At 50.1% G+C, this 18,439-nt stretch overlaps 1 protein-coding gene across 1 annotated transcript in view; it reads left to right on the plus strand.

Annotated features, from left to right (window-relative positions):
• The window catches only part of LOC144159148 (DNA (cytosine-5)-methyltransferase 1-like), a 118,163-nt gene that overhangs the window by 78,557 nt on the left and 21,167 nt on the right, over window positions 1-18,439 (plus strand). The window contains exon 2 of the mRNA XM_077690454.1: window positions 15,275-15,552. Coding sequence (XP_077546580.1) covers window positions 15,423-15,552 — 130 coding nt within the window. The 5' untranslated portion in view covers window positions 15,275-15,422. The remainder of the gene's footprint in view (window positions 1-15,274; window positions 15,553-18,439) is intronic.

Genomic DNA, 18,439 nt, shown 5'->3' on the forward strand with positions numbered 1-18,439 from the left:
AATGGTGCAGCAGACGACCAGAAAATGCACCTATAGAAACGAGCTAGCAGACGATCAGAAAACCCGGTTTTCGGGCTCGCACGTCCAAATCAGCCGCCATTTTTCCCATAGGCGAAAATCGTTTTTATTTATTTTCAGGATAAACAGGTAAGTACCGTCGTTGTTCCCGGTGTCAAACAAAATAGACCACAAAGTGCGACCTTCGTGGCAAGTTTGAGCGCGAACAGAGCGGCGGTTCGCTCAGGAAAAAAATTTTAAAGTGTTCCAATTACCGTCACTACACACTGTACAGTAAGACACTCTGTGCCCACGACATCATTTGGCTTTTACCAGCAAGAAACACTGAGTGCAGCATGTGTGCGCCTTAGCCGTTTGCCTTTCCGATGTCAGCGTGTCAGTGTGTCACCGTCCCGGTGCAGTTTATTCCTTATCTCTTGGTAAACTCTTTGCTTGCTTTGCTTCGGCGCATCCAGCAGTTTTCTCTCGTTTTTCAATGCAAATGGTGGCGCTGGGAACACGGTTGAAAAATAAATAAAAGGCTGATACTGGCTGAGGTGAAACGACCCCGACGGCGTCTGCGTGGTGAAAGAGTTTACGAAGAACGAGAACAAGCGACGCGAAGACGACTACACGACGTTGCAAAGTGGTCTTGAAAGGGCGATGCACCGCGCTCCGTCGGCGTTATGCGTGTCAGTGTGGCCTCGCGGTATGCAGGACCCGTTGCGCCTTCTGCAAAGCAGCGGCAAAAAACAGCCGTTGAATCGTAGTTTTTTTCTTTTTTTCGAGCTCCAATGACTCCCCTTAATCGCTGTTTGGCTCTGCGAGCACTTTGTTTTTTCTTTTTATTTTGCCTATCCAAGCGCTCGAATTCGATCGACCAAAATTTTGCTGCTTCTCTATTTTTTTTTACGCATGCAATACTCGTGCGCAGTTTGTGCGCTCTTTCATCATTGTGTTTTGACTCATTCCTCCTGCTTTTCTTTTCGCTGTGGGACCTCCTTCTGTATACACAATGTTTGTAATATCCGTTTATCGGAAGAATAAAACTACTGACTCTGACTGTGCACCTCGGTTGCGCAGCCAACGTATGTCCAAAAAAAAAAAAAATGCTTTGCGCAACCTTGTGACGTAAGTGCGCTTGTGCGCACCTCTTTGCCCTCGTGAGAGCTGATAGCGGTGTATAGCGATTAGTTGCAAGTTTTAAATCGCGGTCGAATCTGTTTTATTTTTATTGCAGTCGAACCTCGTTATAACGACGTTGAATCGGGACAGCAAATTAGTTCGTTATATCCGATGTTCGTTGTAACAGTGCGGGTAAAAATCGACTCTAACAAATCGAAAATCTGGCTCACGCCAGAATAATTGTTACAAAAATGTGTTTTTTCAGGCCTCGAATCCACTACAAACAAGGTAACCCTTACCTTTCTTCTTGTTGCATTTCAGCCACAATTAACCGGAAGACGAGCACGTGATATTACTACAGAACGAAGTTCACTTGAAAAAAAAATAGGCCTGCGTCCTTATTTATTTGATGAGGGATGTGATCTTCGTCTGGTGGCTACTCACAGCACTGAGCAGGATGAAGTTTTCCACAGTGTCTACGAACAAAGGGGCCTTTATAAAAGTTCTGCAGTTTCGGACGACGGGTTTCTTTTTTTCAAGTAGCTTCTCATCCTGGTCAAGTATTTCTGCGTTATATCCGATATCGCGCGCGGCTCTCACGGTTTCAGTTTCGTTATAAAAGAATGAGTGTCACCAGCCAAACTTTGTATTTATTTCGCTATAGTCGATAACTCGCTATATCGTTATAACGAGGTTCAAATTTTTGTACTATCGTTTTTTGAATGTTTCTTGCTACAATGCAATGCCCGATAAATTTGTTTTAACAAGTGCAGCCATGGTCCACAAACTTGTGTCTCCTCTGTACTACGGCACTACGCATACGCGGACGCGTCTGGAAAAGGCGCGGGCTCAGAATGCAGCCCTGGGGCACGCCAGCGTTAAGTGACGGCGGCGAAACAACGACGATTCAGCCTCCCACCCCTGGGAGACGACGTGGAGTGAAGACAGACCTGTGTCGTCTTTGCAAGGAAGCAGCGGCGCTGTGCACGCGTTCAGGTTGTTCACCTCCACCGCGGTTTGTTTTGTTCCCCGTCGTACGCGAGGCGAGGAAAAAAAAAAACAAAACAAAACAAAAAACGAGATGCAAGAGGACGACGCAGGAACTGTCGTGTGTCACTGCGCACGCGAAGGGGCGGTTTTCTCAGGGAAGCGGACTGCGGGCATTTGCGTGCGGGCAGGCAAGCCAGGCCAAGGTGGTTTTTGTCGTCGTTTCGTACTCGCGTTGCCTCGCAAGGGTCAGATGTCACTGCTGGCACCGCGAGCGGGTGCCTGCCGTAGGCGATTCGAGCCGCCCGATAGCGAGAGCGTATATTTAGGGGATTTAAAAGCGCCGTATACAGCAGTTACCACCGCTCGTCCCTAGTCCTTTTATTCCACGTTTTCGTTTACCTTTTTTTTTTGTCGTCAGAAACGCGTCACGCAATTTCTACGCCGAAAAGACATTTGGAAATGCAGACGCAAGGAAGTAGAATGGACATTGAAATCACTTTTATTCTGTTTTTGTTTCTGGCATTTCTAAGCGCTTGGAAGTAACGTTAGCTCTGCAACGGCTTTATATTTATAGATTAGGTAGAACATTTTTTAGCAAAAGTTGCTTGCTGTGAGTGCGTCATGTTTGCAGTGACCTTGATGTTTGTGTAATACGCCTGTCACACGGCATATCTAATGACATTTAGAGCAAATGTCATTCGCTCTAAATGTCATCGATTCGGCGCTATACGAGAAAACCGAATGACATTGGCGTCGAAATACATTTAGCGACTAACTGAGATTTGGGAGCTCATTCAGCAGCCAAATGGGAAGCCTCGACAAGAGGCGCGCGTCAATAGAAAGGAAAGTTCAGTAATAAACCAAAGAATTGTGTTTCTAAAACTTGTTAGTAAACTTATATTACCCTTCATGTTGTTTTTCAATTAAGGAAAGACGAACAAGTACTAAAAAAGAAAATCTTGTCCCCAATACGCGCGCTACCCTAATACGGATATTTTCGCGGACTTGTCTCGATTTGGGATATCTAGTGATGTTACCTTAACCGGTGATTGTCTCACTTTTATTTATTTTTTAATCATTTGTTATGTTTTAAAAAGATATTCTGTATAAAAACATTCTCGACGCAGTTGAAATATAATTTTGCGAGCTCGGCAATCGTCACCGCTATCACTGTCAAATGACATTTGTTTCGCCGTGTAGACCCGCACGGCCAAACCGAATGTCATTAACTGCTAACGTCATTCACTTTGAATGGCATTAGATTTGCCGTGTGACGGGTATTATTCTGTTTGTGGGGTTTGACGCGTTGACGCTACGCAGGCGATGAGGCGCGCCGTAGTGGAGGGCTCCGGGTTAATTTTGGCCACCTGCAGGGGATCTCTAACGTGCGCCGAAATCTCGAACACACGGGCGTTTTTGCTTTTCGCCTCCACTGAGCCACCGAGGCGGGTTTGATGTTTGTGTCCTGCCGCCCCTGCCACATGAATGCCTTTCTTCAGCCGTCGCGGTGGCTCAGTGGCTAAGGCGTCGTGCTGCTGAGCACGAGGTCGCGGGTTCGATTCCCGGCCGCGGCGGCCGCATCGATGGTGATCCTTCACAGAGTGGAAGGGCATTGATTTCTTTATTTCCGGGATTTTTGATTGGAAAAATGCTTCCCTCGATCAAGTCTACTCATTCTTTTCGTAGATAAGGGTGGCTTGGTATACCCGTTAGTCGGTATAGCGGCGAAGATAAACCTATCACCGCGTTGTATCAACTTCACACCGGAAGCCTGCACTGACTTGGAAACGGAATGTCGCTGCGCTGTTACGTCGACGGGTGGGGGTTTAAAGATACTTTGTAAGGACGAGGATGTGGGTTGCAGATTAGTGGCGCCACTAAGCCTATTTCCTCGCTGCTTCCTCCGTGGCGTAGTCCGTGTAGACGATCTGCAAAGGAAGAGACCACTGGTGGGCGTCGTCGTCGTCGTGTTAGCGCGAAAAAGGCACGTGGCTGGGCGGGCTGTGTGCACGTCTCTCGGACAGCCGGGCGCTGTCCGAGCTAACGTCGTAACGTGCGCGGACAAAGGGGGCGACGCCGCGAAGAAGCCTCGCTGACGGCCGCTGTGCTGTTGTAAGACTGCCGGACGTCCGTGATGACAAAGGGCTGCCGATCCAAAGGCCGGCCGGAGGGACGGACGGGCCGTTTCATGTAGTACGGTGCATGTAGGGAACAATGGGACGACTTCAGTGCACGTGCGATGGGAGAAGTCGCTGCCTTTCACCGCTAATGTCCGTTGCATTGGGTTGATTGCGTTTCGTCTCGGAACGTTGGCGGGTGCCTGAGGTTGGCTATAGGACGCTTGTTTTGTTATCGCCGCTCTGATTACCGGGTGGAGGGTTCTGTGCAGAACGTTAATTCTGGGACAGCGATGCGGGAAGTTTATTCAACTTGGAGCAAATATAGTTGATCTCGTGACGTCCAGTAAATTCGATTCTGCTGCTGTGTCGCTATGAACTATGTATAGGTAGGTGTCGCTAATCGTAATCACTATCAGCCCCATTTTTGCGTGCACTCCAGGGTGAAGGCCTCTCCCATCTTCTTCGAACTGCTCCTGTCCTGCGCTGTGTGAATCCGTTATTTTGTTTGCAATCAAAATTTTCCCATCCCATCAATCCTCCATCGAGTTGTGGGTCTATGTCTAGTCATGTTACTGGACAGCCACTTCGCTGTTACCCTGGTAGTCCGCCGGTTGCCACGTCTCCCCAGCTCACGTTCTGCCCGAGTCCACGTCTCTCCTTTGATGCGAGCTGTGACGTCATCCACTGTGTGGCCAATCCGAGCCCGTAAATGTAACCTCAAAACGAGCACATCCCTGCATACTGTACGCATGCGTATCCGTGCACCTGGATATTTACATTTCGAGTCTGTGGCCGACGTTCGCTTCTTCACGGCCGACGCGTTAGGATGAGCGCCAGTTCAGATATTCCCTGGTATTCTGAACCCTTCCTCCACTCCAGCCTCCAGTAGAGCAGATCCTTGAAATCGATTTCCCCATGCGTAAGCATCGCGGAATCCTCCCCTCAGCCGATTGGAGGGAGCAAATGAAGTGGACGAGTGACTGAGAATACGGCCACTGTGTTCCTTCACTCCATGGAGCTGCCGGCCAACTTCCTGATGGTGTACCGACCTTTCCTCTTCTCTGCTGGCTCCAATTTACATCAAGGTGCGAACCATCTTTGTTTCGCACACGGCGCATTGACAGCTCCTGCAGGCGCAGCGGGAAGTCCGGCCAGCGCGCCGTCTCGTCGCGGGTCTCGACGAACTTAGTCCGAGATCTGGACGCCTTCCACTCCAACGTTACTAGAATAAACTTCCACTCCGCATGCACTCGGGGCGTGTTGCAACACCCGGGGTCTTTGACGGGGACCGCGTGCCACAGTCCGAGCGTCATTGTCTTCGCTTATCCGATTCCGTTGCACTATGCTCTCCGCCTCCGGGCTGCCTCTTTGACGCGACGTCCCATGACATTGTGTGGACAGCCGGGGCACAAGTATCGCTTAGCCTATGCCAGGATGCGTTGCGTCAACTGCAGAGCCACTGCTTTGTGGGAAGCCCTTGACATAGTCTGAAGGATAGAGGACACACGAAAATGGCGCTTAATTTGGCGGGTTTCTTACTACCGCCCGTCAAACCGTTTCCAAGTGATGATGACAAATGTGTAATGCAAGAACGATATCAAAACACAAAATGCCGAATGCCTTCTTCAGAGAGAGAGAAAAAGTAAAGGAAAGGCAGGAATGTTAACCAGGCTACAGCCTAGTATGCTATCCTGCACGGGGGAAAGGGGAACAATGAGGAAAAAGAGGAAAATAGAAGCTCACGCAAACAGAAGTGCTGTAAACACCGCGCACGCACGCACACGCACGCACGCGCGCGCGCACACACACACACACACACACACACACACACACGTATTAGCGTGTGCGTGCGTGTGTTTGTATGAGAGAGAGAGGCTGCCCGCTTGTACAAGGTTTTTGGTTCTCACTCACCCTCATTTACTTCCACATTTACATTTTAGAGAACCTAGAGGAACCAGCCCCTCTTTCTTCCCGAGACTGGCCTATACGGCATTCTGTAGTGCATAAAGCCGCTTGTTTCCCGTCGCTTCGTTTTTTTATCTTACAATTCCTTCGATGCCCTTGGGCAGAATGGCGCAATAATAAAAAAAATCCGGCCCCTCACACGGAAGCTTTAGCATTTAATACAATTGCGAGGGAAATTTGACAAGGCGCTGGTCAAGAATGTTTGCGCAATTAACCGACAAGGGTGAGGGTTCGCTATTCAGGGCGTGCTGCGCCCTCTGAAAGTGCAAGCTTCCTTCAACCGCAATCTACATACCCCACAGAACATCGTCTCGCTAATGCACGTCTGATAGTGACGCCGGGGGGGACATTTTGGAGGAAGACGGGGCAGTCCTGGCAACGTCGTACGCTTCTTCGCCTTGGCTTCGTTTGTGACCGCCTGGAAATGCGCGGTCGATAAGACGACGAGGACGAAGGCCGTGTGCAACCAAATGCCAAACGGAGAAGGCTCATCCTCCTATAGCATCGGATGACGCACCTGGCGGTGGGGATATGCCACCTTGATTGACTGCCGTTGATGCGAGCGTTATGCTTGACAAACACGCCGCATCTCTTGGCGTGGCTCTCACTCTGGTGGGCGTCAGCAAGCCCAGGGGCTCGTTTTAATAGGACCTGATTGGTTGATGGTTTGGGTTTAATGGCGCAAGGCCAACAAGAGCGAAGAGCGCCGATTACAAAGTTATTTGTTGATGACACGGATGTACAATTAAATACTAAATTGTCTCAGTAAAAACAAAAGTGAAGCGACTTAAAATACGTGAAGATGGCTGGTATATAGGGCCAGGATGATTATGCGTGATATGATAATGAAAGAAGCTGTAAAAACTTGACATCTGATAAAAACACGCTTAATAAAGAGTATCCGGTTGTCGGCCAAGAAGTGTGATGGGTGTAGCTGGATGTGTTGTCTGTACAGTTCAGGCGAATGTTTGCGTCGTGTGGTGTCGAGTGCGTTGCATCGAATGAGTACGTGAACTACGGATGGGGCCTCTCCGCATCTGCTGCACTGGGGTCTTGAAGATCGCGTGAGCACATACGAGCGCGTTGCATGTGTGTGTGCGCCCTAGCCGTATGGCCTACCTAAGGCAACCTCTGTGTATCTGTTGCGTGTTTCAGTGGTGTATATGGTCCCAAGTGTGGTTTAATTACGTGTAATTTGTTGCCTGTCTATTCGCTCCACTTTTTTTGTTTTTTTTTTTTGTTATGTCTTACGAAGGCGTTGTCTTGTGTGTGATCGGAGCTGTGGCCGCGCGGTGGAATCCTGCGCGGTGAACTACAATACTCTGTAACAGTGGCCATCGGGGGAACCCTGTGTACAGAACCGCTAAATAAATGTCAAGGCTGTGTGGAAAGCGAGGAAACCTTGTAACCTGTTTCATTTTTTTGTTGTTGTTCACGCTTCGGCTCTTGGCCTTTGATGGTATCGATAGCGCTGCGCATTGTCTTTCTGGACGCTGTCGTCTCTGCACGAGGAAAAAAAAAAGATCCGAACACACCCCGCGGCATTGACCGATCTCGCGCTGCTACAACGGGGAAAAAATTGGCGGTCTGCCGTAGCTGCAACGTATACGCGTGTGCAAAAAGTGTCCTGTTGAAGGTGTCTTGTTTATGCGCTCGATCTCGTCTACAGTCTTCGGTCTAAGTAGGTAAAGGCAGTTTTTCCTGGTGGAGGGATGTTTAAGAGGGTCAAGGGGGGGTACGAGCACATCTGCGGCCATCCTTACGGTGGCGTCATTGTTTATCCGAGTTTGTTGTGATTCGTTGGGGGAGGGGTGAACACAAGGCGGAAAAAAAAAATCAGACGTTGCTTTCCTAAATGAAAACTTTAAAAACACGCGAAGCTTGACGGCAAACACGCAAGGCACAACGACAACTTACAGCTAAGCTTCATCCAATGCACATAAGTAAATCTATGTTTAATGTTGTTCTTTTTAATGACACGTTCTTATTTTGTAAAATTTATTTTTAAATTATGATTCTAAATTCAAATTTTAATTAAATGTAAATACATAATGTTGCTTCCATTCGTATAACCGTTCTATTTTTTTTTAAATTTCGTTCTTAATTTTCTCAATGGTTTAAATTTAAATAAAAATTACGCTCACGAGTGCATGCCCGCATAGCCGCCTGCTCTTCGGCCGAACTAACCACCCGTGGCCTACCCATAGACTGCGAAAGTGAATTCTGGTCATCATCATCACAGGCCAGTCGTGGCGAGTGCGCCGCTGGCGTCATCCGTTGAAGGGCCTCCGCGATCGGCTGCTGGCAGCAAGTTCAACGGCGCGCCGCTGGCAGCCGATCGCAGAGGCCACGTGTAAACGGCCTACAGGGATGTGGGTGAACCTGCGCCGTTTGCCGAAATCGCGCATTGATTGATTGATTGATTGATTGATTGATTATTGTTATTGGTTTCCCCGTTGTAGCGGGGTGATGACGTGTCATTTTACCAAAAAGGACTAATATACCTAAGTTTTATACTCTTGGTTTAATACTAGCGCTGCTTGGGCAGGCACAGAATACTTTTTTTTTTTTCCTGTTACAGGTGGTAGCTGTCCTAGGCAGTATTCCCCTCTCTGCTTTTCGTCCACCAGAATTCTAATCTTTCTTCCGTCGCCTCGACAGCCTTGAAGTCAACTTTCTCTGCGCTAACCTTAAATCCTAAAGCTTCTGCAAGCCGAATATTTCCCTCGTAGATTTGAATGGATACCCTCACATTCTAACACTATGTGCCGCATAGTTTTTTCTTTTCCGCAGGCCACGCATACCCCATCGTTTTGTGAACACTTCGCCACAAAGCTCTTAGTTCGCAAGCAACCTGCTCTAGCCTCTGAAAGCAAAGCACTGCCCTGGTTATTATCGTAGAAATTTCCCTTTCTGATGCCCGATTTCTCAGCCCTGTACATCCCTAACGACATTTTAGCTTCCATTTTTTCTGTCCATTTATTCGTTTCAATCTGCCTTGCCTTCTTTTTTTTTTTTTTTTTTGCTTTGGATTCTCCACTGTTCTGTCCGTATTTCATCGTTAGCCCTGTAGTCTTCCTTAACCCATGCGTGTCCACGCTTTTCAAGTGTAGGTATCTAAAAAACCTTAGCTTCCCACCTACGTTGATCCATTGCTCTCAACCTCATCTCAAAGCATATTTTACTCTGAGCTTCTCTAACTTCAAACGACGCCCAGCCCATATCTCCCTGCACTGCTTCGTTAGTTGTTTTTCCATGCGCGCCTAAGGCCAAAAGGCCTACCGTTCTCTGGTTCACTTGAAGGCCTGATAGAAAATCTGATCGATTTTAAGCAGAATACAGCATTCGCAAATGTGAGACCCGGAACCATTACTCCTTTTCACAATCGCCTCACTACTTTATATCTGTTAGACCCCCACCGAGCTCTATGCGTTTCGCTTTCCCTTACCCTTAAGTTGCTCCTCGTGAGTTCTGAAGTAATTATCTCCTTGTTTATCCACACTCCCAAATATTTATATTCCTTCACTCTGGGTGATTCGCCATGCTGGATTGACACTGCGTCAGTGGTAGTGTCATTGAAAACAATTTTCCCGATTTTTCTGCGCTAAAATTTAACCCGAGGTCGGTGGCTTCCTGGCCGCTAATATTTATGAGCCGTTGCATATCGGTCTGGTTATCAGCTAAAAGAACAGTGCCGTCTGCGTATAACATTCCCTAAGTACGCTGTTGTACCACTTGATGATTGATTGTAGGGTTTAACGCGCCGACGCAACGCAGGCGATGAGGCGCGCCGTAGTGGAGGGCTCCGGATTAATTTTGACCACCTGGGGATCTTTAACGTGCGCCGAAATCTCGTACACACGGGCGTTTTTGCTTTTCGCCTCCATCAGAAAAGCGGCCGCCGCGGCCGGGAATCGAACCCGCGACCTCGTGCTCAGCAGCACAACGCCTTAGCCACTGAGCCACCGCGGCGGGTTGTTGTACCACTTCGCCTTGCAGCATATGCGGTAGGTTGAACCTTATACTTGACTTTTTCCAGTTTCTTTTCTAACCCTGCAATGTTAAGCAAACTCGACAAATTGACGTCGAGACGATGGCGCCATCTGTCGGCCCAGCGGGGTACCTTCGCGTGGCGCGACGGGAACCATCGCCGGACATTGTGAGTCCCTAAACAACTCCGCTGTTAAAACTCAATCTTTCCGGCCCTGCGGGAAAGTTTTCGCGCTTGCGGCGCACTCGTTCGCGGTGCTGCCACGAAAAACCGCCCCTGCAAACGCACGTAAAGTCGATTAGAGTTCGCAATGCATTTTTATTTGGGCTCAGTCCGTAACTTAATGTCTGGTCACACGTACACCGCATAATACCCCCGCTACACTAGGGTCCGAATGTCATTTGAACCAAATGTGATTTGACTCAAATGGGGTGCTTCGAATGCCATTCAGAATCTGCTGTGCTGCACTACAATTTCGATGGCATTTGAAAGCTTTCACAATTGCTCGCCATGCTGTAGTGGCGCTGTTTTCGCCCCGTTCCATTTTCGTACAATAATATAACAATCAAATTTAGGAGCAGTTTAAGGCAGTAAAATGATATCAGATTAGAAGAGACACCAGTTTTGACTCTGATGTGGTGGCTGTTTGCGCAGTTTTATTTGTTTTTTGCAACGGACCCACTGGTTTTGAGAGTATGAAAATTAAATATGCTGATTTCATGAACAGTGAACAAAGTTGCACAAACAAAAATATTTTGTTTGTTTTACGTACGGAAATATTATATTTTTTATTGCCGCTGGAAGACGCTGCGTGCGAGACTGCTAGAAATGGCATTTGAAATCCCAAATGTCCCTCTCGGTGCTCATTTGGCTCGAATGTTATTTGAGCTCAATGGCATTTCGAAACCTAGTGTAGCAGCACAACTTTGCATTTGAGTCAAATGACTCAAACACTAAGCGACCGCTTATGTTGGTCCTGAGAAAACGTCTTCCCACAGATACATTTTTGCATTGTGGCGAAGCCAACTTTAAAGGGTCTTGTTGTATAGCGCTTTATAGCAATACGGGGTTCTAAGAAGTGTTTAATAAAATGACCAGGGGCCTTCCTACTTTCGTAGGTGACTGTTATATTGCCCCTAAAAATGTCTTGCCAGCAATGCAGTTTTGTATAGTAGTCACGCGGACTTTAAAGGGACTTCGTGTATAGCAGAGCAGCTTGCGCATTTATCGGGCGATTCTCAGTTAGGAATTTTCACGAATTTTCATTCCCCCGTTCTCCAACAGCTTTCCCCCTCTGTAATGTGTTCCTGCCTTGAAGTTATTTGTTATAATAACAAATGAAATAAGATGCGATTGCACCTCAGAGGCAGTGATGTTCTGTACTGGGTAGAAAAATGCCCATTTCTAGGTTCAGATATTCACTATTTTTAGCATTTTCCCTGCCTGTTTCTCGTGAATTCTCTGCAAATTTCCCCGCGTTCTCTTTTTGCAGTTGATAGATTTTTACGTGGATTCCTGTTTGGTTTTGGGTGTGAGCCAGCACCACGTATGTCTACTTTACATAGACTTCCAGACGCAAACGTCGTTCACAGAGTCAGAGTTTCAGCGTGAACTAAATTCCACTACATCTGCCGGCATTTGACCATGTTTTGTACCAGACAGCATGCTTACTTTTCATGCTATAGCTGAAAGTTAAAACTGCCCGTAAGAAGAAAAAAACTATAATGGCAAACTGTTCGCATGGCGACGCAGTGAAACATCCCCCTCGCGAGGGGCACGATCAAATGCAGAGCATTTCCGGGGGCGCACGACGTTAAGTAGTTTGCGTTACGTTAATGTTGTTGCACTTGTGGCAACTGCTGACGAGACAGCGCTCGTCAGCAGTAATTTGAATGAGTCAAGGATATAAGGCGCGTTCGTAGCCTCCCATTCTGTGTCGGCTTTGTGGCGCAGTGGGTAGAGCACCATGTACATTGCGTTCCGCCCGCCGGGTCGAGGGATCGAAAGCAGGCGCTGGATAGTATTTTTTTTATATAGTGTAGGGGGAGGGGTGCGGACTACGACTACGGACGTCAACGCGGGTGAGATCGTGAGTTACTGAAATGCTCTGCATTAAAAAAAAAAAAAAACTACTCGGACATTATTTCGCAGTCTGTTCGATTTTGTTGCAACCTACAGCCGAGAATCCAGAGAAAGAGACAGTGCTGAAAAGTGAACTGTAGTCATCTGATTCAGCGCCCCGTTGTATGTGAGACTTTTATTGGTTTTACTGCTCGTACATAGTTCATTTGTCGGTTTCATTGTCATTTCGCATAACTCCCATATTCATTCCTTTCCCTTTCTGTCCCCAGTACCCTCCCCCCAGAGGGAAGTAGCAGGCCCGAGATCAATTTCTCAGGCCGACCTCTTCTCCTTTTCAAAAAACGTTTACTGTCTTTCTCTCTCTCTGCCCGTATGAAAAACAACAAAACGTTATTGGGTAATTGAGAGAATTTTAGTTCAGCGCCGGGACTGCTAGCGCTATCGGTTGTTCACATCACACGGATTAAGGTGCACCTGAAATACTTTTTTGTATATTGCTCTTCTGCCCCCAACGCTTTCCTGCCTTACTAACCCTTTTCTCGTGGAGTATTCTTTCTTCTATGCTCACTCCTATTTTATGAACTGGATTAGAAGCGATCTTGGATGCTTGTGGCTTGCGGGATCGCAATTGCAGATTTTTGAACATAAGTCCGACGAAGTGTTAAAGGGGTCCTGAAATACCTTCCGCCGATGCATGGATGTACATGTACCCAAATAAAGCAATGTATTTGCAATCTCCTCCCGCAAGAATTTTGTTAAAGCGATGAGTATTGGCTGAGAAATCGTAAATCAAAAACCGCGCATTATCGTCGCTCCGCGTTTCCTCCTCCTTTCGACTTACTCTCCGCTGTTGACGGCGCGCACCTTGACTCCCATGATGCTGCGCTCCGCAGCGGTGACGTACTTCCGCTATTGCGTTGCTCAGACTCGTCTGCTACGGGCAAGCTTTGTTGACACCATGAATCCCGCAGTCCGCTCAAGGCTGGAAAAGCGAACGAAAAATCTGACCGCATGTATGCGGCGGCCTGGCCTTGCCCTTTCGCGGTGTACGTTGCTGGCGGCACATGACTTTTTATCGGCGGCGAACTCGCAGCCGCACGGGGAGGGTCATGCGCTCGTTCCCTTGATGCACCGCGCACTGTTTATCCAAAAAGCGCCGTATCAGATGTTGCCCCGCTGGTGCCGGGTCTTATTTTGCGGCGGGGGTAATTCCTGCGGGCGGCATGTGAAAAAGTCATATTAAACTGATACAGAACCCGTGCACAAAACGCTTCAATCATGTGACCAGTTCAGCTTGGGGCGACGCGTGGTGGAGAGCGGCAACGTTGGCAAAACATGCTCCGCCCCGGCTCTGAGCTTTCTAGCGCTGTAGCGAGCGCCATTTCTTTGACAATCTCAAACATCGGTTGCCTTGGCAATAAGGCACAAACCGCTCCAGAAGTCAGTTACGGTTGCGTGATCCCGGTTCAGGTTGGGGTCCCACCTCGCGACATGTGGGCACTGCAGACGTACCACTCACTCTCATTGGGAAGTGCGAGATGCGTTTGGCATTGCAGGAGGCGATGGTGTGTGTGTTGTGGACGCCTTTGTTTCGCGATGAAATGCGACGCTGTGCTTCTGCGGGTGGATAGTGCTTCCCATGGTCTGGATTATCTTTCTCGAGCGACGTACGACTCAACCTTGCATGGGGTATGTGCAGTGTGCGTGGCTAAAAGTTATCTCGGCTGGTGCGCCAGAGTTGACTTGCTGTTTGTCCCCGCAAACCGCGCGCGAGGTGAGTGCTGAATTTACGACGCGCAGGAGGAGGCAACCCATCGTCTGTCAATCGCTGTTCAGACTTGTAACGCATGTTGTGACGTTGTGTTCGTTATAAACGCATCTCTAGATTGTTTTGAAGTTGAATAAAATGTATGCGTCAAAGTTCAGTGGCTAAGGCGTTGCGCTGCTGAGCACGAGGTCGCGGGTTCGATTCCCGGCCGCGGTGGCCGCTTTTCTGATGGAGGCGAAAAGCAAAAACGCCCGTGTGTACGAGATTTCGGTGCACGTTAAAGATCCCCAGGTGGTCAAAATTAATCCGGAGCCCTCCACTACGGCGCGCCTCATCGCCGGCGTTGCGTCGGCGCGTTAATCCCCATAATCAATCAATGTATGCGTCAAACCCGGGCATTCGGCTCAGGGCGTTCTCTGCGATTGCACGAAAGAAGTGCCACGGGGCATCAACGCTTTCTTTATGGAACGTACTCAGGTAAGAGAATATCCATGTCGTGTTATGGCCGTGTTGCATTCAATACAAACGGTTAAGCGTTTGTTTCACACTTGTTTCGTTTGTCGTAAAATGCCCAAGCACTCCGACACTCCGCTAGCAGATCAGCCGGCGAGCCGACGCTGAGCAGACGACTCATCTCTTTGCCGGAAGTGCGTGAAAAAGCCGCCCAATAGCAGGATGTCTAGCTCATGACGAACATCTGGGAATCGATGATGTAGACATGTGAAGATGGCGGCGTCCAAAAACACGAAGGGAAGGGTGAAAAAAAAACGACAAACTTTGCAACAAAAGTGTGAGCTTTCCGCTGCGCGTAAAAAAGTAATACTTGGCACAGAGGACGTTGACGACGCAATCTAACGGTTGCGCTAGTTCATTTAGTGTGCTCAAAATGCCTTTCAGGGCCCCTTTAAGGGGACTTTTTAAGAGAAAACAAAGTAATAAATGATGTGAGGTCCGGTCTACTGCCATTATTTGACCTTTTACTCCAAGACTCCTAAAATCCCCTGCAGCTATAAAAGATACCGTGTTTCCCTTTTGGCCAAAATTACAGCCGAAAATTCCCCAAAACAGGGAAAATTCCCTGCGTGGAACATCACTTGCACAGAGGGCCCAGGTCAGGATGAAGCCAATGTACAACGTTCCGAAAAATTTATTTGAGAAACTCGCCGCTAAAAGTTGCATACCATTATGTAATTGGGCCTGAAAAATTTTTTTCCTCTTGGTTTGTTTTTTTGACAGATTTGGACGACGCCAACGCCAGTCGGCGTCGAAACGGTGACATGCCCTGAAAGGGCGGCGGCCGAGGACCGGGTCGTCAAGTCAACTTTCGGGTGCACACGGCGATTAGAACACTGAGCAGGTGCCGGGTGGCATCACCTCGTTGCCAATGGGCAGAACGTTAGCGACCAGGTCTCCGCGACCAAAGAAGGCGAAGTCAACGCCGGGGCCAAAGGCAAGACCCCAGCTGAATGACCGGGCTCAACAGAACCTCGACGGTTTCCTCGTGCAGAATGGATGTACGTACCTTCGGGAGGACGTTTATTTCATTGCGAATTTTTCGCGGTGAGTTTTTATTCATGAATTCAGACTGACCAATCTTAATGTGTCTGGGTAAGTAACGGTGATTGCTTGACTTTCAATTGAAACCCCTATTTCGTGCTACAGTGACAGTGTGGACCATGCGGCCCCTGACAGTGGCCGCTTGTTCTACACCTGCACGCTGTAGTTGAACAATGTAGTTTAAGGCTCACAATCAAAGAGGTTTGTAATTTTACTGCCGTCTCCGCATTACTAAGCTCATTGAGTGATTTTGAGCGGTCCGCAGAAACGACAACAGCGGCAGCAAGCGAACGTCCGTATGCAGGTGAAAATAGGCACAGCGACAATTACAGTGTGGAAAGGAGGAGGCGTGCCCAAGGGTCTTCACCTGCATAGTGTGGTTTGTTCTACCTTCATCGATGCTTGCGGAGTTATTGTTTTCGGGGGACATTGCAAATGAAATCGTTTCTGCTAGTTATGGTTTTCCAACTGACGTTTAGTGCCTGGAGAGGCTGGGTGGTGTATGCAGCTGCTCCATTCCAAAAGCTGCCTCGTCGACAGAGGAACGCCCTCACATCTCACTTCGTAAAACCTACACGCGGATGTTTTTCTGCAATATTTTTCTATTTTTTTATAATTACTGTTTCAGCCGCTAACTTAAAAAGCTATTTGGTGCTGACAGTGTTGAGATCAGCGAGGATGGTTCTAGTGGTATTAAAAAAATCGGAAAACAATGGGCCCTCGTAGAAATGTAAAGTTTTGGTTCTTCCTCAGTGTCCTCTCTCCGTTCTGTAGGTTTCTTTTGTTCTTTTTATATTGCCAAACCTTTACTGATATCATTTTTATTTCCTGGTGGGAAACATAAGTGTACGACTGAGCACCCCCGTACTAGCTGGTGGCCCCAGGCACATTTTCAGGTAATGGAGTAATGGAGACACGGGCAAAATAACACTTTCCTTCAGTTCTCCAAGGCTGTAAGATTAATCTGTGTCGAAATCTTCACCGAATGAGTAGTTTGTAGTCTCACAAGTGGTACTGCACTCGTCCGTACCTGTACCGGAATTTTCACTCCCTGCTGGTTCATTGTTCAGATCTTGATACTACGTCCGCAACGTCCCGTTTTTCAGACATCCGCGTCAAGGCGGGTTTAACACGTAGACTATGTCATTTTTATATCTACAGCTTGTGGGGACCAGGGTTCTAACGGCGGCCTAGCTCGATCCTCGAGATCCGGCCGCAAGGCTAGCTCCACTGAACACCGCCGCGGATCACCAACTTGGCGTATCGGCAGCGAACAGCAAGGAACACAGGACACAGAATTCGCCCACTCCGACGTTTATTGCAATGCAATAAAGGAGACGTCGGGCGCGTCGTTCTACACCGCCGACCACCTTAGCCGGGCGGGAGAGACAGGCGCGAGGGCGGACAAAAAAAGGCCAAAAAGGAGCGAGTCGTACTTACGGCCGCTCCCGACGATGGTTCGTGTCCAAAGAGGCCCTACCTCCGTCGCCCGCCTCGGACCAGGCCGCCGGAGCTTCCGGGCAAACCTGTCACGTGAGGGGGTCGGCCGCGCCCCCTCGCTCTCGCGGGTATCCTCCCGGAGGGGGAAGCGCGCGACCGCGAAGAGAGAGGTACCACCCCTCTCGCCTCCGCGGCGGGCCGAGAGGGATAGGCAAGATGGCGGAGCTCCGCAATTCCCACATCCCTCCCCCCTTTGCCCAAAGCCGCTCGACCTCGAGGGCTCCGGCGAACGGTGACCTCACCGTTCAGCGCCTGGAGAATTCGTCGAGCAGCTTCATCAGGTCCCTGGTCGGCCCCTGGTCCTCCATGCCTTGCTCCATGGGGGTCGTTGCCGCCGGATCCGCCGCCCGCGGCCCGAAAACGGAGGCGAGGCTTCCCTCCGAAGGCCCCATGAACGCAGCCGCCTCGGCTGCAGGAGCCGCGTGGGCAGGGCTGTCGGCCCCCGGAAGCGCCTCCGTCCGCAGCGCCGACCCGGCGGAAAAGCTGCTCCCTCCTGGGCCCTGGAGCTCGACCAGGGGTGCCGCCGATGCCACGTTGGCGGGCCGGCTGACCTCCGCCGCCGCCGAGGCCAAAATGGCGGCCGCGAAGGCCGGATCGGCCCGCATTTGGGCCCGGACGGCCCCGATGTCGACGCGGGCCGCCGCCTTGGAGCTCGACGATGCCGGCCCCTTGGCTTTTGCGGCGGCACGGTGCCGCGCGGATGCCTCGTGGTACTCCTTGGCCACGACCAGCAGCCCGCAGGTCCCGCAGTAGTTGGCGCCAGGCTCCGCGGCCGCAACGCCGTCCGGGAACCGGGCGTGCTGCTCACTGATCGTGCGCCCGCGGAAGAACCAGGGCACCCGCTCGGGCGCCAGCTCCTTTTCGATCAGCAACTGGTGGTGGCTCCACGCCGCCGCGGAAAAATAGCAGCGCGGCGGCGCGTTCCCCTCCTGGGACGTCCAGGTGGCCACGTTTCGGCCCTTCTTCGGCCGGGACGGTGTCTCCGCCCGGGGGGGCTCCATGGCCGCCGGTCGCCACGAGCGGTGCCGCCGCTCCTTGCGGCGTCGACTTGGCCCCTGCTCGCTGGGCGATGTGGACGTAGTCGCCGGCCGTTGGGTGAGGTGCGGGCCGTCCGCAGGATGTTGCGGACGCGGCCGGCGGTGCTGGAGCTGGCCCAAGGCGCGGGACTCGCGGGGGCTGTTTGCAGGGGGAGCCATCTCTCAATCCTCACTCGTCGGCGCGGGGCTGCGGAGTGACCGGATCGGGAGAGTCGTGCCCGGTCGCGGAACCGGTTGGCTCGTTCCGGGAAGCCGTCACCCCTGCCGGGACCACGGGAACTTTCTCCTGCCGGCTGGCGCCCTCTGG

Source organism: Haemaphysalis longicornis, unplaced genomic scaffold, assembly GCF_048455015.1.
Source record: "Haemaphysalis longicornis isolate Haplotype H1 unplaced genomic scaffold, Haemaphysalis longicornis Haplotype H1 scaffold_10, whole genome shotgun sequence".
Classification (NCBI taxonomy): Eukaryota; Metazoa; Arthropoda; class Arachnida; order Ixodida; family Ixodidae; genus Haemaphysalis; species Haemaphysalis longicornis.